This window comes from Amia ocellicauda, chromosome 3 (genome assembly GCF_036373705.1).
Source record: "Amia ocellicauda isolate fAmiCal2 chromosome 3, fAmiCal2.hap1, whole genome shotgun sequence".
Taxonomy (NCBI): Eukaryota; Metazoa; Chordata; class Actinopteri; order Amiiformes; family Amiidae; genus Amia; species Amia ocellicauda.
This window is the reverse complement of record NC_089852.1, coordinates 16,259,582-16,282,814: the sequence shown is the minus strand read 5'-3', so window position 1 is coordinate 16,282,814 and position 23,233 is coordinate 16,259,582. Positions and strand designations below refer to the sequence as shown.

Here is a 23,233-nt window from a genome sequence, read left to right as displayed (position 1 = left end):
TGACAGTTATAAGTTATGATCTTCCCAACATGTGATTCGTAACCACTACTATTTCCTTTAATACTCTGGACTGCATTTCTCACTTAGCTGTCAGGAGCTGTTGTTTAATAGATGCAAAACTCAGTGGCCTTGCTTTTCTTTTTTGTTCCCCCCCCCCCACTTCACAAACTGCTTCTCTTGAGTCCTGTACAGATGTAGCAGGTTGTTATGGTGACACAACAATGCATATGCAGTTGTTTATACCTTACTTACTGAGATGTAAGGCAACTCCATTAGTTGGACCGGAGATTTGCTTCGGGAGGATCAATACTCGCCGTTCAAGTGCGTAATAAGCAAGTGTGAGAGTTCACAAAATCAATGCCTAAATGGAGTTATGAGAAAGCAGGGAGTGGATTCCCAATGCCACTTGAGTTTTATGAAGGCTTTATATTGTGTATATTTTGTATATTTTCATGGTAAGACACATAAGCGGTCACACGGACATCTGGCTTCAACAACATTGTTTGTTTGTTTGTTTGCTTCTTTTAATTGGTGCCACCAATGTCATTAACTCCTCTCAACCTGGAGCGCATGGAATGTCCTAGGCATTTTAGGCCGAAACAATTTAGTTTAATGACGCAAATCCCATATCCTGCCGCTGAAAGAAAGCAAGCCGACTGTGCAGTGGTTTAAATAAATCTGTTAGATGTTATACCAAAGAGAATGTGCTGCTTTTCATGATTTTGCAAACATGGAATCTTTTAAACACTGCGCTGGAAAAAATAAAATGTAAAAAAAAATACACATTTGGAAAAAAAGAAAAAAAATGTATGTGTATATAGAGAGATAGAATCATAGAAGGCACAACATATTACATACAATAAAAAAGTATGTGAACAAAGTTGTTAATTTTTGAAATGACAAACACATTTAGGCTTCCAATTAAATCAAATCACACAAAATAAGAGAAGAAATGACATCCTTGTAATCCTGCGATCTAATCAATCCCATCGACTGCCGCAATACCAGGAAATCATATTCATTATGAGAGGCTGGCAAGACACTATTCATTACCTGCTGTTCCTTATCACTGGCACCACAATATATCTGAGAGGCAGCCTGGATTATTACGGCAGCTCCCTGATAAACACACAAATGAGCACTTAGGATGGAGGGGCACACATCACAGATAATGGAACACGGCAGTCTCCGTAGCGACAGGATGAGCCGCAGGAGATTTTAAACTTGTGAGGTTCTACCTTTACCCTTAACACCCGTGACTGAAACAATAAAAACAACACAACACTACAGTCAGTTACAGAAGTAGTTAGTCATGCACCAAAGTGTCTGTGAACTAAAGACACTGGAATCAAAAGAGGAGGGGGATTAAGTTGGCTAAGAATAGCTTCTAACAGAGAATAAGGGATGTAATTTGTGTTTTACTAAGTGTATACGATATTGAAACATGTTTTGCTGTTTTTGTTGGATGACCTCTTTTAGGGATTTGGAACTGTAGCATTATGGGGATATTGCAGTGTCTCTCATATTCAATGTCTCAAAGTCCTGGGGCAACTAATATTTTCAGAAAGTAAAAGTAAAAAAGTTGAAAGGAACATACAAAGCAAGACATTGCATTGGAAGAGAAAACTGGAAGGTACTTTTGATTTAAACAAAGTTCAAATTAATTTCAATATATATAATACATTCAAAAATGTGAAATTAATACTGTGTGCTGGAAGACAAATTGCTTTGAACGTCTGTTAAGTGTCAGGCACTAGGCTTGGGACAAGACATGAATATCAGAAAGTACAACACAGCTTGCCTCTTCTGTAAGAATTATACATATTTATCAATCCTGTTCTAATCCCAGGCTCTCTTTGAGTAGGGTAACTGGTAATATACCAGAATGACCTACAAAATATAAATACAGTTTCTAAAATAGCAGTCAGAAGTGTACCATGAAATTAAAACTCAAATTTAAATTACCCCACCCCCACCACACCCCCAATACCCCAACAGGATTATTTAAATCATTATTTCTTCTGTGACCGATAAAAACACTGTAATGGAGAAATGGATGAATCATTCCAACAAACATTGGCTTACTAGAACAACAAATACACTGACATGAATACAGACTTGTTTAAAGTTTTAAACAATCAATATTTTAATACAATGGGTTGTAACTTCATCTGATGCTCCAGAGCAAAGCTCTGCTGCAACAAGTGAACAAGTGTCTCTTGTCAGTCTTTTCATAATTCAGTTGTCAGCCTTGTTTATAACATTTGAGCCAATGCTATCCCACTACCCCATTATCCTGACATATTCCACATTGGGAAAAGCTGCAGCACTCCCTAAAGATTTCTACAGCAAAACATATGAAGACTTAGTGGTCTGAAGAGATTACAACAGATTGAAAACAAAGCAAAATACCCTTTCTGAATGATGTCCTTATTACCTGAAATATTTCACAAGCATCTCCACTGGAGCAATTTGTTTCTGTCCTAACATATCTAAAATACATATACAGGTATATATTCTACAGCTTCTAATATTTGCACCTATTTTATATTGTCAGTCTAAGTATCAGTCTACTTAAAGAATAATTCAAGTAAAAATGAGTTTCAGTATTTATGAAGCTGCAAAAGTAGATTCAATTTTAAAGATAAGTTTTGCTATTGAAATTGTCTATTTAGCATTGTTATGAATCTGGCAGAATAAACAGAAAAAATAATCAGTATTTTTGAGGCTTACTTTTACAAACATAAATTAATTTAACAGTAAACATCATATGCAAGTAGGTAGAAAGAAAGAAAGAAAGAAAGAAAGAAAGAAAGAAAGAAAGAAAGAAAGAAAGAAAGAAAATATAGGATTTTAAGAGTGCCAACATTAAGGAACTGTAAGATTAGCAGGGACACAAGGACCGGGGACACAAATGGAAATTGGGCATCAAGGCATTCAAGATGGAAAACAGGAGACACTTCTTCACACAGAGAGTTGTCACAATCTGGAACAAACTCCCCAGCGATGTGGTTGAAGCTGACAATTTGGGAACATTCAAAAATAGACTATGATGGGTCGAATGGCCTCCTCTCGATTGTAAACTTTCTTATGTAAGATGAGAATGGAGCTCAAACCAAGTCTGGCACAGGACAGGCCCTTCCCAGCAATCCAAACTTCCAAAGTGCCACTTCACTGTCCTGTTTATGGGCATCTTTAAAACTCTGATGGCTAAAGACCTACAAACAATGACCTTAATGTCTAATTGAGTAACTACTGTATTCAAGTAAAGAACTAAGACCTCATTCACAATACTGAAAGTATTTCCAGAACCAGTATTGAAAACCATTGTACAAACAGTACATTTTGAATAGGAAATATATGCTTTTTTGTTTCAAATGTACTTCACAAAAGTAAATGCAATTTGCATAAAAGATACTTTAAATTATTGCCCCAATATTCCCATTATTTTAGCTATTTTTCGCCCAAATTTGCAGGGTACCCTCCTGAGGTATACTCGTCGTCAAAGCCATCTGGCATTTTTCACACTGCAGACTCAAACTCCCTGCTGTCTATGGCAAGCCAAATTAACATTTATAGATATCTAAAAAATATTTCAAGATATCTCAAAATACTTTTCAGACATCTTGAAATTAATTTCAGATATCTTTGTTTTCAAGATATATTCAAATGTATTTATAAAATAAGATATCTGCAATTAAGTTTAAGATATGTGCCAATCATTTCAATATTTCTGAAATACATGTAAAGATATCTAAAAATAACTTCCTGTATGTTGGCTGACATTATCACTTCTTGTTATTTCAGATACAATATATTTCAGATACATATTAGAATGAATTTCAGAAATCATTTGGCTTTCCATAGCAGTCCACCGATCACACCAACCTCAGGGTTTGATACCTATAGAACAGGTTACACCCTAAACTTACAGCATGGTTGTGGTCAATTCTACTTTTTCAATTCCAGTTACCTTTTGGAGACCCATTCCACATTCAAACTCAAAATATTTTTCCCAATGACATAACAGGCACCAGTGGAACTGAAACTGAATTGAAAAAGGAATTACAAACCGAACTGGAATAAAAAAAACTGGAATGGGCCCCAGCCCTGACTCAGGCAGCTGAGCAGCCACAGAAATCACTTGTGCTGTGTGCCACCACCTGGGAACTACTTGCCAAACCCAGTGTTGGTTTAGGCTGTAAAGGCACCCAGTGAACCAGACACACTGTGCACCACATGTGCGGTCCTTAACATCTTTTAACAATATAATTAATTTCTATTGTTTAAGTAAAAGAAGCACAAAGCAAACCAAACCAATAGCCGTATGTTTGAATAAAAATGTTAATGCATTAAAAGCTGCTAAGACAAGAACGAATCTTAATGACACTATTCCAAATATAGGTTACATAGAAGCCATGCTAAGAATGTCTGTGGAATTGCAGTTCTATTTTAAGATGTATCACATTTTTTCGTAACCTAGGCAGTTTCCTAGGCGCTGCTATATAGACCAAGAAAATAATATTCTGCTTACAATTACAATGATTGAAATGATGTAAAAGTGATTTGTCTGCAAAACACTTTATACTATACTATACTATACTTTTTAGAGGGACTATAATAAAATTCTAATTATTCTTGTGTAACTGAAGGAGAAATTAGTATAGAATAATCTGCTATTCTTAACCCAAATACTTCACATATGTAGCGTAAAAGGGCAGCTTGTAGTACACACTGTATCAACAAAGAGAGACAATTTACAGCTGATGGATCGGCTATGTAAATATACCTGTAACTAAGACAATGTCTTCCACGTCGCTGAAATGCAAAGAGACAGGACTATCCCCAGTATAATTTGTTTGGGTCACTCTATATAATTACTCTGACATATCTGTAACTACCACTGAGACGACTGGAATCTATTAAATTACCCGAGTGTTTGGATGGGCTTCCTGGAAAACTGTACCATATACAAACAGGGCTCAGGATCCCTCGCCACCCCTCATCTTTCACAATTGATTAAGTAACTCCTTCTGGGTTTTCACTGTAATGCAATCCCGCTGTTGTCATTACATAAAAGCAGGCATTCTGATTTGTTTGATACAAGAGTTTGTGCACAGTAATTAGACATTATAGCCTTAACAATCAAACCTAGATATAAGAACACCAAGCACAAAAGAGAGGGGACACAAACACCATAGTTCAAAAGGTCAGTGATATATATTATATTCATTGATCAGTCCATCTCTTTCTTTCTATTTCATCCTTTACTGCATTTGTACTTGGAGAATAAAGCTGTAGTAAAAGTTAATTATGGCAAAAGCTAAACAAACAGACTGCGTAAAAGGAACGAATCACAATAGGACGGCTCTTGTAACAGATGGGGTAAACCGAGCAGTAAAGTGCAGAGGTTTGATTGATGGACATCTTCGATTAAAACAAATTAAAAATAACTGCACTGCTTTGGGAGAGAAGGCTTGAAGGTCAGGACTCGGGTAGTACTGACAGCTCCCGCACCTGCAGCCCAGTCCTGACCACAAGTGCTCCCCAAGGGCAAATCTGCCCCAGCAGCCCCCTGCACTACAGCTCCCACACAGCACTGGGGGGAAGGGGGCAGGGGGCAGAGTTTAGTGCAGGTCCTTTGCAGCATTGATTGGACTAGGCGACAAAATGATACTGGAACTATAGAAACAACCATTGGGTCATAATGACCAACCCAAGTCTGGCAGTGCTTTACACAAACACATATGTAGGCACAAGGAAAGACTTTCCCATTCTTCATTTTGAAAAGGACTGCCAAGTTAAAAACACTGGGAAAAGCATGTGCTGAACAAAAATTGCGAGCTACTCTGCTTAACAATGAGTCTTACTGATACAGCTGGGGGTTCTGCAGCAAAACTAAAAGCTACAGTGCTGAGCTACATTCTTGTACAACGTGTTTTGTTTTAGGGGTTAAGGTCAATTTGTGATGTTTCATATGCTTTATTTATTAAGTTCCACTTCCAATTCAAATGAAGCACAACTTGATTGTAAGGGAATGGAATGGAGAATTAGACTATTTGGTGTTGAAAGGGAAATATGCATTACTGTAGTGACTACTTTTCTTCATGCTATATTACACTCGACTGTGAATCCACCGACTTTTGAAAAGGATCTTCAAAAAGAAAGAAAGGGTAACCCAGCTCATATGGACATTTTCCTGCATACCTTCTAGTCACAGAATACATTTAAAATTACAGATTACAATTTTGTGCTTTTTTTTTTTTTGATGCTTCATATAATTTCTGAAGCAGACTGTCATTATTCAATATAGCAAGCTCATTCCCACTGGGAGAGCATTAGGGAATGTAGTGTAGCATGACTTCCTCAGCTTTTGCTACTCACCAAATGACATTGTGCTGCTCATTTGAGTGCACGTGATTGGGAAATAAAAATAAACCATATTTATAGTTACTACTGGGACATTGGAGGAAAAACCTGGGAATAAGAGTACAGAACCTATTACGAAAAATACATAATAAAACATATTTACCCTTTAAAACATAATTGTTCTGATTTTAGAAACAGTGAAGAAGAGCTACTATATCTCAAAAAAGGCAAACTCACCCGGTTTGGTTTCATTTTGCCAAGGCAATTAAAAGATCAAACTAGATCGTAAGCTACATCAATATTAGTTAGAAACACTCCATAATTAATCCAGGAAGAGTGAGAGCCTTTTTGTATGGCAGGAAATGTGCTCAATGAAAAGGAGCAGGCTCCTGCCTTTCTCACTCAGCTCTACACGATAATATGTATTCTTTCTGTTCATTTTTGGCTTTGCAAAAGACAACACGACTCCTGAGCTGGAAAAGATGCGATTCTACCACACATCGACGGGAGGCGCCGCCACAACTTACCAAAGTCGGACTTCACTTCCCTTCTCAGTCCACACAGCATGCCTGCTATTGTCCGTCAAATCATCCAACTAATTGTGGTATCAGCCCTGCCTTTGTCCGACAGGCCTTTGGTGCAGTGTCCCAGCAGGCAGGCAGCTTCAACCTGCAGACTTCTCTCTGCTTGCATATGCTTCACACTGAGCTCTGTGACCCACTGACTGAGAAGATCCTGCCTGCTCTCTCGTCTTTAATCAGAAAGCAGCAAGTGTCTTCTCCTCTTCAAAGATAGCATACAGATTCTCTTGACAAACAAAATTCACCTTGTTCAACTTCAATATTTTAACCCTCCCATGAAACACCTGGCTGTACCATCCTGCAGGGAGCTGAAATGCAAGCACGTGAGTCACAAGTTCTCCCTCCTCATGCTAAAGATAGACTGAAAAGTGTTTTTCAAATCCCTACCAACAAAAACATATCGGTGGGATGAATGTCCACTTCTCTCCCACTCTTTTGAGAAAGATGGTAAGGTCTCCCGTCGTAATTGTTGGTGTTGCTTGTGCTCTCGCAGGTTTTGGAGGAACTTAAAATGCTGTTCAAAAAAGCTGATATTTGAAAAATTTAAAGGAACCCTGGAAGTAGAGTTTCCGTCTTCGAATATCGCAATTACAGATAAAAAGAGAGAGAGAGGTAAAAGGTCCAGGACTAAACACTTTACTTTATTCAGAACGAAAGCTGCAAGAATGGCTGAAACAACACAGTGACAGGCTTGCAGTTCTTATTTCCCCCCCTCTTGGTTTTGGCACCAAATTCTTTGGAGGAAAAAAATCAAAAAACAAAAGTGTCTTTCTTCTTCTCCCTGTGGCCCCTCTTCAAGGTATTGTCGGTGCTCCTTCCATTCCAAGGCATTAACTCACCCGCACACAGAGAGAGACACACATTTGCTCCCTGCAGGGGGAGGGTACTGAAGCAAGCCCACAGCTCACACGGCCCCCTCCACAACTCAGCCCTACCCACAACATCTGCTTAGGACTGCCCCCTTTCCTTTCCCATTCACCAGCAAATGCAAATGCTTTGTCCTGATCAGATATCTCTTTTTACAATACACAGATTAAAAAAAAGATGAATACAATAAAATGATCCACAAGCCTATATATAGACAAACCCAGAGACTATGAAACACACACACACACACATATAACATAATATTATCTTTGAACTAGCATGACCAATACTCCCTCATAGCGGACTAAATGGGTTTGGATTTACTTAAAAGCTCATTGTGTATTTATAAAATAAACTCTATGACTGCTTGAGGCGCAAAGGAAATATAAGCAAAGTGTGAGACTGTGAGCAATATTTTGGCGTCTAATGCCTGAGACCAAAGCAGATATTTCATCACAGCAAGGACTACTTTGCAAAAACAGCAGTTACATGAACGAACAACACCAAATTTGAAATACAGAATTATGTGTTTTTGAACATAAATCAGCAGCAGGTTTGCAAACATTGGCTTGAATCTACACCTCCAAATATCAAGTCATTAAACCTGAGGTGGAAATTTAGTCAAGGAAAAAATGGCTCGTGGATGGTTGACTGCCCTATGAAAATGGCAAGACTGCCTGTATTCTTAAATTGAACTGCTGTGTTGAGACCCACCTCATAATTTAGTCTAATCGCAGTGATCTCTTTACTAATCATAAGATCATTCAAATTCAAAATTGCCAATTGGATACCAGTTAGTAACTGGTTTAAGACGCACTGCATGGGACAAACTTAAAAGCATACTTTCCTTGCACAATATCAATATGAATTTTAAGATGTCTTCATATTCCTAGACACTAGTGCTCAACAGCCATGACATTTGTTGTACTCACAAACACTTATATTTCTGTAATACATATATAAACCTGCATTTTACAGTGTGTATAAGAAGTACCATCTCAAGATAAAAAGAAAGATTGTTCCCTCATTTTCTGCTCTGCTACACATTTACATTTTAAAATGAAATTAAATCAATAATATTCTCAGTTGGTAGCATTAGCATTACCTGGAAGCACTATAAATACATTTAAATAACTAAACATACACAGAGTTTTGCAGACTCTTGCAGTTCCAAAAGCTTATGTGGGTTTTCAAGTGAAAAGCAGGCAGGAGTGCTTTTATGAGGTTTATTAAAATGCACAACAACAAAAGAACCAAAAAAGAAAATGTAATCAGTCTTTGCTTTGTTCAAAATGGAAGCTATCAACAAGCCATTATCCAACACTTGATTTATGCTGTTTACTAAAGTTTAACGTTCCAACTACACTGCAATGCAGTAATATATCCATTCTTAATGCACTTTTTGCATGATATTTTTTCTCTCTCATGTATATAGTACACTGACAAACATGTTATTGGCCTATTCTCAATGTTCAAAAAGAGTACGTAAAATACTGTATCAGTGTGTTTCATAAAGACAAAATTCTCAATGTAGTCTTAATACAAACAATGTCTTAAGAGGTCTGAGGTCAAATAATTATCATTACTTAAGTTTGTTTGCATATCCTGCCTATAATAAAGAGCAAGAGCTTCATCAGGAATAATTTTTAATCATTCTCAGAGGTACAGTACTAATCTATTCCCATATCACGTAATATACCATTAAAAACCTTCAATGCTAAACGATTTTAACGAACACCAAAAAACTAAAGAAAAACAAAAAAACAGCACTGTTCTCAAGCTTACGAGTTTCCTTTACCTTCTGGAGCCTGGCCCCTTCAGACAACACAGAGGGATTATAGAGTTACTGACTAGTTGCCTTCCCCACCTGTCTGCCCATTCGTCACATTGAAATACCACAGCTCCACTTCTCCCTGTGTAATCCCATCCCCATATTCACAGCACTTTCATCTCTATCTCCCTCTCTCACTCATGAGTACGGTATGTTTTCGGTTATAGAAAAACTTTGATCAAATGCAAGGTGGGATAAGTGCTGTAGCCCTTGCATTCTAAAAACACTAGCCAGAAAGAAAATAAATGTGTTCTTACTTATCTATTTACGGGGCCATGGTAATTATGAGCACCTGTACTTCAGTTATATGGCCAGTATGGGGAGGCAACCATAAGCCAAGGACCTGAGATTTATTTTCTCCTATAGCAGTCTCTGTTATCCTAATGCTTTTCTCCCCTCTGTGCCTAGTGGTTCTCTTTCCTTCTTTATTAATTTCTTTACTGAGCTTTAGGGTGGGAAGTATTCTTTGGGCAACTTGATGCAAACGCTGCTATACAAAGAACTGTTTGATTGATGTGATTGATTGATCTAGTACTGTTCCTTTGCCATCAGCCTTTTCCATGTTAATCGGTATCAGGCCCTGCATGACATACAAACCCATGGGACCAGATCCATCTATGTTTATGTCAGCTCAGTCGTTGTGTCCTAGGTATTTTGCTGCAGTTGTACTATGTCAAGTCTGTTCATTGCAGTGCAGCACATCTCTTGATTGTATACACACACCCACACCCACATATTGACAGTGCATGTGAAGAGACTCCTTCTCAGCTCCCAGTGGTTGCGAGTTTCAGCCCTAGTATCAGCTCAATGCGTTTCACAAGACATGACAGAATAACTGTAGTTAGTTCAACGGGGATTCCAGTCGCGGAGCTGGCGGCCGCCGAGAGTTGTAATGGCACGGCGATCTGTAGGCTGTCAGGAGGAATTATCGTCACAATACACCAATGAGGGAGGAGGAGGTGACTAGACTTGTAGGGTGAAACTCAGTCCTGGGGAAAGGAGAGAGTTTCAGGATTTGGCTCATCAAACACATCTGCTCGAGAAGCTGTCCTGGTAAATTTCAATATGAAAGATAGCATCTAGATCTTACACTTTATATCAACATATTGATGATATAAGAGCCCCCGCATGCATAGATATTATAAATGTGAAGACAGGCTTGTTTCCCTTTTGTGTGATTCTACAGGAGAAATTGGCATGGTTTCTCTCACCCCCCACTTCAAACGTCTAATATCTTACTCCTAGTGTTCATGTGTGCATTTTAATATCCTGTCAGATGGTGACTGCTGCCATTTTTTTTTCTATGCCATGCCCTAAAAGCAGATTTTAAACAGATTCTTTTTGAGGCAAATCGAGGTTAGAGAATGAAATCAAATGCAAATTAGCTACTTAAATATGAGAGAGAGAAGAATCTACTCCTGCATATTTTACCTAAGCTCTTTTCAAACATTCCTGGCAAATTTCACAGGGTTAGTACCATTCAATTTCAGTTTAATCCTGTCACATTTTAACATTAAAGCACTGAGGAAGAAAAAAAAGCAAAGGCTTACACATATTTGTTTCCTTTAGATATAAAAAAGGAGTTAAACAAGAATAACCAGCTAATGTTCTACAATAAAAAGCAAATAAAGACTTTGCAGAGAAAAATGCAAACTTAAACACAAAATCTAATATACATAGATCTCCCTGCTGTAAACTGCTCTAAGCTTGATTGATAATTTTTTTCTGGGAATATAGTGCAGCTAAAGGACAATCCAATAATCATACAGTAACATATGGGAATTATTGATCTTGCTACCTATCATTATTACACATCACCAAATCATTATAAATGCAATGGCAGAAGGGGTTGGGTGGGTGGTGGGAGAGATTACACGAAAGCATACAAAAACAAACAATTTTCCAACATGATTATATCTCTGCATCAGTACATAACCACAAAATTGTATCCCATCCCTAGGGTTATCTAAACGTTTTCTACGTTACTAAACTCTAAATAGTTGTATACCATTACCCCACCTTGTGTCTCTGTCTCCTGAACTTATTTAACGAGCAGTGGTCATTCCCCCAAGGATCCACAATATATATACATTTAGTGCTTCAGCAAACAGATAAAATAACAATACTAGATTAAATACTTAATACTTAAAGAACATTATCAATACAAGATAAAATGTTACACCTAACTAGAATGAGTTTAATTTTTTTGCACCCATCATTATATCAACAGCACATGCACATTCACGTGTGGAGCTAAACTCATTTAAAATAACTGACGGGCCTGAGAGAGAGGATTTTTTAATGACTTCTCACAGGTGTCAGATCTGCAGGGATCTTTAGACATGAACTGGAAAGAACAAACCTGCATTCAGAACTGCTCAACAGTAGCTGGAGAACAATTTCCTTCATTTCACTGCACAACAACTTGTTTCAACAGCAGTCTACTGAACTCCCACAGCGAAATATCAACACCAAAGACCAGGGGCAATTCTGCCATTGCTTTCTGACGATGGCTTAGGATGAATTAGCAGCAGGGCATGAAGTACCTTGGCAACACGTGAGTGTCAAAGGTTGCCCACTCCTTTTCACTCACTCATAATGGTGTAATTATGAGATTTGATTGTGTTGGCAGATAGTTCAATATACTGCAGTCCCAGCTGCTCCGTTCATTACAATCCACAACAGACAAGTGCTTTTTTTTTTTTTTTTAATCCAGCGAAATCAGTAATTAGTTTATACAGAAGACAACAAGAAAAGCAAATCACCTCAGAGCAGAAATACTGAAAATTCAATCTATTTCCACCACAGAAATAATTCATACTTAATTTGTTGCGGTCTAAATAAGAAATGGAAAAGAAAATCAATACTTGTAGCAAAATTATTATTATTATTATTATTATTATTATTATTATTATTATTATTATTATTATTATTTACACCATTGAAATGCATTTTGTAAGTAAAAATAAGTAGAATAAATATTCTATAAGTAGCCCAAAACCTAAAGGTTATACAACAGCCAAGAGGCAGTGACTAAAGATCACAATAATCTTGATTTTAGGGCTGCAACAATTAGTCGACTTATTCGACTAGTAAAATACATCGACTTCTATTTCAGCCATCGAATAGTCATTTTGCTATGTTGCCTCTAAGCCCTTCTTAATAGTATCATTGATCTGAGCCCTTTCTCCCAATATCCTTGGGAGAAACATGTGAGACATGAGAGACATGTGGGATATTGCGCATACGTGCGCCGCGGTGGAAGACATGTGGATTATGTTTCTATGGAGGGTGATCAGTGCCAAAATTAAGATGAACGTGATTATGAACATGAAGATGATTATTAACATGATTATGAAGATGATTATGAGCGTGAACATGGAGATGATTATGAGCACTGGATAGGACAATACGCGCACTGGTCCCGCCCACCAGCTCTGATTGACAGAGTTCAATGTTTTGTCACATCGGAAAAAAAAGAAATACAAGAGACGCTACGAAACGTAGAAGCGCATTGAAAATGTGAATAGCAAAGAGACAAACGGGAAATAAATATATACATGTTGAAACTAATGAATGTATAAATACATGTTGAAATAAATAACATGATAAATAATCATATAATCAATAATAATAACAATAAATAAACAAATAAATAGACGAATAAATAAATAAATATACCTAAAAAACATCCATACATCATAATTTGGACCCCAAAAATACCACTGATGAAGATGAAGATGCAGACTGTCCGCTTTTACAATGTTGCCATAGAAAGTGGTCGGCAGTCAGACGCAGAGCGATGGCGGACAGACGTGTTTCAATGGAAGTTAAAACTGAACATTTCCATTCCATTTTATTCAGGAAAATTTACAGACACACATCTGCTCGCTCACACGGTATCTACATATAAAGGGAGGTGTTAGATTAAGTCCTAGATTTTACTCTATTGCAATAAATATAGGCTTTATACAATGTATTGTGGAGCTATAGTACACAAACATAAAGATATAGGAAGGCGATATTCATAACGTAACGACTCGGCGGGACTCGAACCCCGCTCTGCCGCGTCACAATGCACATTCACCGCAGCGCCATAGCGAGGCTCCAGAGCACTGGGTAACGCCCACCAGAGTATGGAGGACTATCCAAGCTTACATTTGAAATACATACACAGAGAAAATAAATACACGATTATACAAATACATGGACATTTAGGGCTATCTATTTATTTATTCATCTAAGTATTTGTTTATTTATTTAAACATGCATTTATACATTAATTAGTTTCAATATATATATTATTATTATTATTATTATTATTATTTATTAATTTATTTCCCATTTGTCTCTTTGCTATTCACATTTCTCAATGCGCTTATACATTTCGTAGCGTCTCTTGTATTTCTTTTTTTTTCCGATGTGACAAAACATTGAACTCTGTCAATCAGAGCTGGTGGGCGGGACCAGTGCGCGTATTGTCCTATCCAGTGCTCATAATCATCTCCATGTTCACGCTCATAATCATCTTCATGTTCGTCTTCATAATCATGTTCATCATCATGTTAATAATCATCTTCATGTTCATAATCACGTTCATCTTAATTTTGGCACTGATCACCCTCCATATGTTTCAAGCACGTCTAATTCTACATGTGTAGGCTCCGGGCGCTATGGAGGACAACAGGGCTGAGCATTTAACCACTTCAATACCATGATGTACACATGCACGTCACATGAAAACCCTCAGTGCCATGTAGTTTCATGTGATTCCCAAAGCCAGTGATGATCCTGTAGAATGTGAATTGTTTTTATCCAATCACATTGTGTTTAGAGCCTCCATGTACCTGTGCGCGTCTAGTCTTCTGTCTGTTGCAGCAATCCAGTCACCTTTTACAAGTATATAAATACAGTTTTATATTATTATTGATAGTTTTGTTATTAGTTGTACTTGTTTAGTTGTAGTTTATTCCGTTTTTAGCAAGAGATATACAGTGCTGTGGCGAGCTACATTCAGAAAACATTGCTCAAAACAAGGCAATGAAGCAAAGTTTGCGGCAACCAGATCCACCACTGCATCTGCAGCGCTGTCTTCCAAACTTATTGTATTGAACATTTCAAGACATTGCACAGAACAAGCCGCTGAAGGCACAGGTTTTGATAGATTGAGTTTTACTTGATAAATAATGTTCATTGCTTATTATTACAGCATTTCAGTGTATTGTTTATTTTCTTATGAGTTCCAGTGTTTTGTGTATTAGTGTTTCAGTTTATTGTTTAATATTTTTATTTTCATTTTAGTGTGTTTATTATTTTTATTACAAAAGTTCGTTATTTATTATAAAGTATAATATTGTAAACAAAAAAATGCATTTGCATTGTTTTCTATGTTCAAAAAACCTTGTACTTATCTCTTTACTGAACCTGGATATGTAGTACACAGGAGCATAAAGGGGTAATGAAAAACACAATTTGGTTATTGTTTTTGTATTTCATTCATCATATATTTACATTTTAAAGCAATTTCAGGCATTTCAATCATTATTATAATTATTTTCTAAATCTGGTACCTGGGAAAGGTTTTTCATTTTTTTATCTGGAGTTGAAGTGATTAAGTGTAATGTAAAATGTCTAGTCCTCCTCAGGGCAATCAGAGCCCTGTATTTACAGAGTTCAGCGAACTCGAGAATAGGATGCCATGTTGACACCAGGACCCCATAAGAATGCATTGTTAATAAAACAATGTTTTTGTTGTTGTAATTATTTGAATAGTCGATCATTTTATGTATAGAATTATCGATGATCACATTAATCGATAGCTGCAGCCCTACTTGATTTAGCCTTTAGTTAGTTGAAGAAATGTATCAGCGCTACTCCAAGCAGCTCACAACATTTTGGTAGGAATAAAACCCAGAAGCCCATGTAGCTTTCCAGGACCAGGCTTTGAAACCCTACTATCTGCCACAGCTCTGTTTTCCTGAAGAGAAAAGTATTTGATCAATGCATAGTACTTACAGTGCTCACGTATGGCTGTGAAACCTGGTCACTTATTGCAAAAATGACGACGCAGAAGACACAAAGAAGCATGGAAAGATATATGCTTGGAAAAACAAGAAAGAGATAGAAAAACAAATTAATGGATCCGAGAACAAACCAAAATATGTGACATCACTGAAAGTATGAAAATGTTAAAATAGCAATTGGCCAGACACATTGCAAGAAGAACAAATCAACGATGGACAAAGGAAGCTATTGAATGGATCCCAAGAGATCCCAAAAGTGTCGCCGACTCTGGATCGTATTTTGCCATCTTAGCAATGGCTTTCTTACTGCCACTCGACCTGTCAAACCTGCAGCTCGAAGTCTTCTCTTCACAGTTGAAACTTGCTTATTTTAACCTGTGTTAAGCTGTGCTTGAAGCTGTTGTCCTGTGAGCCGCCTCTCATGCAAGCTGTTGACTCTCAGAAACTTGTCTTCTGATTCTGTTGTGGTTTGGGTCTGCCAGACCTCTTCCTGTCAGAATTTCTCCAGTTTCCAAGTGCCTTTTGATGGTGTAGGAAACTGTACTTAAAAACTGTGCTTAAATTTAAATAAAAATTGGAAAAATGGGGGTGTTCTAGAACTTTTGACCGGTAGTGAACACCTTTAAAGCAGATCATCTGACAGAAGAATACATTTCTCTTCTCAAGGTGGCTCATGGAAACTGGACACTATGCTCATGTTCTAAGTAAAATTAGTACAGAACAAATAATAATAATAATAATAATCAGTGCTAACCATATGAATGGCTGTGTCTGTACAATCGCAGATGTAACTTTTTCCAAGTTACAAAACCTCCACCCCCTGAAGCAATGGTAGCTCCACATCAAGAAAGATAATTACGGACCCCCCCCCGAGACAGTATTGTTCTTTTATGATCTCTGCTCAGATGGGGAAGCTTGCAATTGGAAGGCTAACTGCTAAACATCTGAACACTGCTTTCCAGTGATATACTTCAGAGGCTTTCTTCAGTCCATAGTCATGCAGTCACAATCTAGAGAAGTCCCAAACTGAAATTTCACTGCAGGCACAAGGCACACAGAGGTCTTTTAGGATGGTTTCTTCCGGAGTCACAGAGGCACAGCCTGCCATATTTATTTCTTGTGTCAGTTCCCAGCTGTTGCAGTTTTTGATGTTTTTTGGTTCCAGGGAGAGCATTAGCTACAAATGACTTTTATATGTCACATACACTTATATCTCTGTAATACAAACCACTGGACCAGGCCCTGGATGTTCTGCCGCCCTAGCCAAGACAAAAAAATCCCAACGGGTGCTGACGGTGCTAGTTCACGCTGGGGGAGGGTTGGGCATTGGCTGATGGTGTTTCTTTCACACTACCCGTGGGTTGGTGGGGGGAGGTGTGCTGATGGTGTTTGTCAGGGACGTCAGAGGACAGCAGCCAATTGTCACACTGGAGGAAGGCAGCCAATTGTTGCTGCCTAATCTTGCCTAATGGGAGGGCCGGCCCTGTGGACGCCACTATGGGTGGTCGGCGCTCCTAGCATTTGCCTATTCCGGCCGGCCCTGCACTGGACATTTCTGTGATTGGTGCTACATCAAGTCAAGACAGAGAATGAGAACTGTATTGAAAACTCACTTCCTAAAGCAAGTTAAACCAGCAAGAATAATGTGCAGTGCTATTTGCAATCATAGCACTCTATGCACCTGAATACTGATTAAAGATACCAATGTCCATGAAAAAATGAATGAAGTCCCAGGACATTTCTCTTACACACAGTATTTGCCATGGAACCCTGGATAAGAAATCAGGGGAGCAAAAAATACAAAGACTGCTATCTTAATATCTTTAATTCCTATACAGAATTGCAGGCCTAGATTGGCAATGTTTATCAAGCAGCAGTGATGAAAATATGTAAATGGAGATCTTGAAATATTCTTCCTTATGAGATCATGAATTCATTGTGTTTGGAAATGCAAAGCTTGGGAACAAATAAAGTTTTCAATTTACTTCACAGATCTGCTTGTTGAAATAAAAGCCTGACAACTTTCCCTTTGATCACAATCAGATCTGCTGCGTTTTCCACAAAGCCAAGGTCTGAGCAGTGGCCTCCAGTGAGGTTTTGCATTTGGTACAAGAAAATGTTATTAAACAGTGTTTATGTCCCAGTGGCAATTATATAATTGTGAAAAGTCGCTACAGGCATTTCACTCATAAACATTTCTTAACTTGAAAGCTGGAGCATCAATTTAATCCCTCTTTAAAATGTTCAAAGTAGTCTTGCTTTCCTTACAAAACACCATAATCCTGCTTGCCTCTAATGATCCTGTTAGTTTTAGCTCTCTGGTTTCATTGGGGTTACTTATTTAAGGTGAAATTTCTATTAAGACTCTGAAAGGTGAACTTCTTGAATTAAAATACGGTGCATGTCTTTTACTGTAGCTTACATTGCCAGTCAAACGTTTTTCACATGCAGTGCATTTTCAGAAGCTTCAGAACAGATGCAATTAAACATGCAAATAGTTTTGTCTTGCCAAAATATACATCTTATATAAAAGAGGAGAGTTATAAAGTCAAGCTCCTGATTTTTGTTGTTGATGACAAAGGAACATAAACATTATATTTTGAGATTTGCCATAATATGTTATTTTACCCTCGGCAAAAACACAAGGCCAATCTCACTACTGATATTTATTCCTAATACCAGCTAGTTAACATCTGACATGCTGGAAATTCAGAGTAAGTCACAGCACAGCACAGCAATGCACAGCTGCTGAGCAACACAATACCACATGAAACTCTTCTATTCTTAAACCATGTTCCAAAGAATTCCTGTTATTTTTGCAAGGGATGTTGTGGAGCTCTTCCAAGGATGCACAAAGGCAGTAACTGATTTTAAAGGCTTCTTATTGAGAGAAAAATAGATTTTAATCAGCAGTAAACAATAAACTGCAGTAACAGATGCTCCTCAAGGCTTTAGGCCTGAATATCAGAACAAGGTTTTAAAAATGATGAGTAATGTTGAACATTATTTTTATATATAATACAAAATAGAATACAAAGTAATATATAAAGTATATAATATACAAAGTATATCATTTATATTCTTGAATTTTGTATTCCTTAATTTTTTTTCCTGTTCTTTTCTTGATCAGGTGAGCATTTACTCCTGATTTAGCAGCAACCTCGAAAACTGGCTCTGTTGCGGGCTGGAGCCATACTGAGAACAGCATGCAGAATTTAATCAAGAGTAGATCATAGTCCAAAACACGATACTGTCACAAAGTGTGAATGTCTATACTGGTGACACTTTCATTAGTCAATTTCAGATTTACACAGCTGATACCAAGAGCATGGGGCCTCTTCAACAATGAAGCAAAGTTTTTCACTAATTCATTATTCTCAACATATATTGTCTATTCTGTATTTATTGAACAAGGACTAGTAGTGAAGACTCCAGGTGAATGAACTGAGTCCAAACAGTTCATGTCAATACATATGTCTGCATCTCCACATAAATAACCTTGGTCCAAATAATACTTTTGTCAATACTTTTGTCTGTGACTATATTTTCAAAGCATCCGAGGTTTATTGAATAGGTGCAACAAAAAGACACGCATACCCATATGAGCTCAATTAAATGCATGCTTGTTATATTGATCTTAACTCTAATTAGAGTGATCCAGTGTTGGACACTGTGGTGAGGGTCCTTTGGGCATTTCTGCTCTGAATACCCAATTGACTTTAGAAAAGAGTGGGATACTTGAGACCAACACTAATTAACTGAAGGAAAAAAAAATAACATAGAACAGTAGTTGGCTGATTGGGTAAAACCTTAGAGGATTAGCTACCAGAACTAGGTTAATTAGAGTGGTATAGACTTAAAATAAGAAAAAAGATACAGATCTTGCATTATACAATATATTACTAAATCAAGCTATAAAAAATGTTTGCTGCAAATCATGGGCAGAAATGGAAGTAGATGGAGAAATTGGAAAAGCAGCACCAAATTAGAAACTGAACTGACTGAACCAAAACTCAAACCCACACTTCCAACCAGGCTGCTGAATAAAAGCTTTGTGCTGGCAGCAGGACTCTTATGCTTTCTAATCAAGCTCTGGTTTTGGGATTGGCAATGGGCAAGTGGGTCAAAGTTTGGGTTTCATTCAGGCTATCTACTTCTAAATCACTTTGTCTCAGTTTAAGAAAAGTGTTTATGTGTGTTGCTGTAGCATATTAAGGAATAAAATAGGTTGCTCTCTCTTACTATTATAATCAATTTCTTCCACATTTAGCAGACTTCAAATCACTTCAGATTCAAAGCTACACCTTTGAAACTTTGTATGAAGTTATGTTAGGAGATAATTATGTTTCGAGGAGTAAATGATATAAGGAATGACACAAAAAATATGTAATAATTAAAACAAATGGGAAAAAGTATCCCTTTTCAGCCATTAATGATTTATGAGTAAGTTTTTCTTTGCTGCGTACATCTTTGATCCAGAATTCTGACTAACTTGCTAGACAAGAGAGAGAGAGAGAGAGAGAGAGAGAGAGAGAGAGAGAGAAAATAAGAAGCTATAATAAAATGAAATCACAGACTGAGATATGTATGGGGAGCCCTCGGCACATCTCGAAGACGGTTGATTAATGGGCTAACATGTTCCGCTGTCACCCCCCCACCCCCTCCAATTCCCACATCTTGCCAGCGCTCTTTGATGTATCAGGGCATTATTCATTAAACAGTTACCCTTCATCATCTCATCACACTCAAACAAAGAAACAGGCTGCGAGAGGAGAGAGGCAATGAGTGTGCCAGCGCATGTAGGGGGTTTCAACCATGATTATTACACACAGGTGAGAAGCCTTGTTTCTTAGGGAAGGTGAGAGAATGGCTGGCATGGAGAAAGCTCAAAATGGGGCGTTAGTACAAAATGGTGTGCTCGATGTACAGGTGTAAAAAGTGCCTTCAGTTTTAATTAGGAGGATGACTCCTTATTCCATGAGGTAAGAACACAGAGCACCTGTGCCTTGTGAAAACAAAGCAACTCACAAGCTGTGCTGTTGATATCTATTTTCTATGGAGAGACAAAGTTTAGCGAAAGTGAATACAATCCTTGTAATAAAAGCACATACGTCCTACCTTACCCATCATGCTTTAAATAACTATTTTGGATTCTTACAGACATTTGGAAGACATAAATAAATTCTCACAGACCTTTTTAGGAAACAATACCATGGTTTGGTTTGTTGTTCACATAGCTGTACATAGACACTTGTAAACATGGCTGACCTCTGACCAAGTGACAGCTGTAGTGGCCTTTCCACACTTAACTCCTCAAAGCATTAGCAAAGGAAGTGTGCATAGACAGCATGGTACAAACCCATACTGACCCTTCATCTGTCTGCCCAGTCATGCAGTGGAGACTCTTCTGAGATTGGGTGGCATTGATCAACTTAGGGAGGTTATGTTATCCTTTTCACCTTTCACTCAGTCAGGTTATCAGCAGTTGGACCACAAACCAAATCAGAGTCTTTAAAAGGATTATAAAAGCTAAAAGAAAGCCCAGCCCGGGTCTGGGTGCCAGCTCACACGGTCCGTGGATCCATAGCCACTACTTGGTTTCACATATCAAAATACTCAGGCACAGTCTTATGATGTAAGCAGTGCTAAATTTGTGCTGGAGCTCACTGTCTGTGCTCCGGATCTTCTAATCACAGCTACGACACCTCCTTGTGACATGAATAATTTAACATGCGTTCACAATTTTAAAATAATTGAAGGTGGTAACTATTTTATCTCATTGACTCATCGATAACATTTGCAGATATATGAATACCTTGATAGTAGCACTCAGTAGTTTTTCACCTCAGCCATTCGAGGCTCCTAGCTGGGGCATGGTCCTTTTAAAGAGTGTCCTCTGTCATCGACCGCAGGTGTGCATCTCCGGCCCAAGCTGACAAGTGTATGAGAAAGTGTAGCTGAACCAGGGCTTGCTACGGCCAGGCAGATCCAGGAGGGGTTCCGTATCATCCCTCTCCCACTACAACCCATGCTGTGTCACAATACATAGTGTAGAAAGTTCTATGGTGTCCAATAAAAGACACATATTGCACCAGCCAGAGAAGAAATTACAACTTTTTCAGAGACTACAAATCTTCTTTATCATCCATTGTTTTTACAGATAATTTTTGGAATAATACCAATCTCTGCAAGTATGAAAGAAATGTCCTCCCACCTGCGTACCTTCCCTAACTCTGCAAATTTGCCATTCCTACAATATAATGAGTCTACTTACTGAAGTGGGGACCAACATTATAAAACAGCATGCCGCTCAAAATCAAAAGTCCACAAACTTCCCAAGACGTTGCTTTTCCCAAAAAATATAAGGGTGTTATACTAGTCATTATAAGCATGTGTCTGAAAAGAGTTGACAGAATGGGAACAGACAAACAGCCTATACTTTCAACATGACAAGAATGCATTACTTTTATGATTGGGTTATTATCATTATTTTGCTTACAAGGTAAATCTTCACCTGACATACCTGACATTATTTGAATCCAAGCTTCTGTTGAAAAACTATTGTTGGTGTAAGGTTAAGAAGAACACAACATGGGGATAAGTAACACAGAGATGAAAAACCCCATAAAAAGAAAAAAGACAAGAAGGAAGGTGAGTTGTGAGGTGGTTTTAATGTGGAAATCCGACAGCTACAAGGCTAAATGTGATTGTTTCTTACAGAGCAGGAACATGTTAACATTACATGGGTCAGTAAGCACAGCTGCAGGATACTTTATCTAATATATGCCTACAGGATTATCTGACCTGGTTAGTGTTCTGAGGAACGGATACCTGTGGATTTCAAAATTGTTGTTTTTATCTCTTTTTGCAGCCTGTGCATCATACTGACTAAATTACTACAGGCAGCCAAGGATGAACATGGGAGTCCAGTAAAAATATGGAAATCATTTCAACAGCGCCAATCAATCCATTGTTTTTATACCTCACAAAGTTATCTGGACAGAAACAGGGAACACACAATTCATCTGCTCCATCCTCCATCACAACAGACAAGGGCTGGTTTCCCAGATTTCATAAATGAATCCAGCAGGTAACACAGGTATTTTGGCATCTCACATTATGAACTTCATACACCCACAATCTCCTTCTTAGTGTCACAGTGTCTGCTTACATAATACAACAATTTCTCAGCTCCAGTTCTTTAATTCCACACATTGGGTCCTGTTGTGTAGGACCTTCTCATCCTCAAACAAAAACCCAACCCAAAGGGGCAATTCCCTGGAATGTATATTTACCACAGGTATGTCATGAAAACTGATGAAACATGACAAAGGTAGAATTAAAGCTTTTCAAGTTGGCAGAGTTTGTAGAGATTAGCTCAATCGCTTTGAAGATTTCACGGAGGAGACAGGATGGCACCACGGTTGTGTGGAACAAAGAGCCTATCATGACATCATGAGCTGGCAGGGACCAGAAAACGACCATTCCCATTAGTGAAAACAGCAGCTGCTCAAGACCATCATAATCACAGGGACCGCAGAATCTGGGCTGCATATCGGGTT

The 23,233-nt window shown here is 38.0% G+C and overlaps 1 protein-coding gene across 3 annotated transcripts in view; it reads right to left on the bottom strand.

Annotated features, from left to right (window-relative positions):
• The window catches only part of grip2b (glutamate receptor interacting protein 2b), a 129,035-nt gene that overhangs the window by 80,545 nt on the left and 25,257 nt on the right, over positions 1-23,233 (bottom strand). Inside the window, exon 1 of one of the 3 annotated variants that reach the window (XM_066698317.1) lies at positions 6,897-7,812. The exons of the other annotated variants lie outside the window; for them this stretch is intronic. Coding sequence (XP_066554414.1) covers positions 6,897-6,936 — 40 coding nt within the window. The 5' untranslated portion in view covers positions 6,937-7,812. Of the gene's footprint in view, positions 1-6,896; positions 7,813-23,233 lie in introns of those variants that run through there. 3 annotated transcript variants of the gene reach the window in all.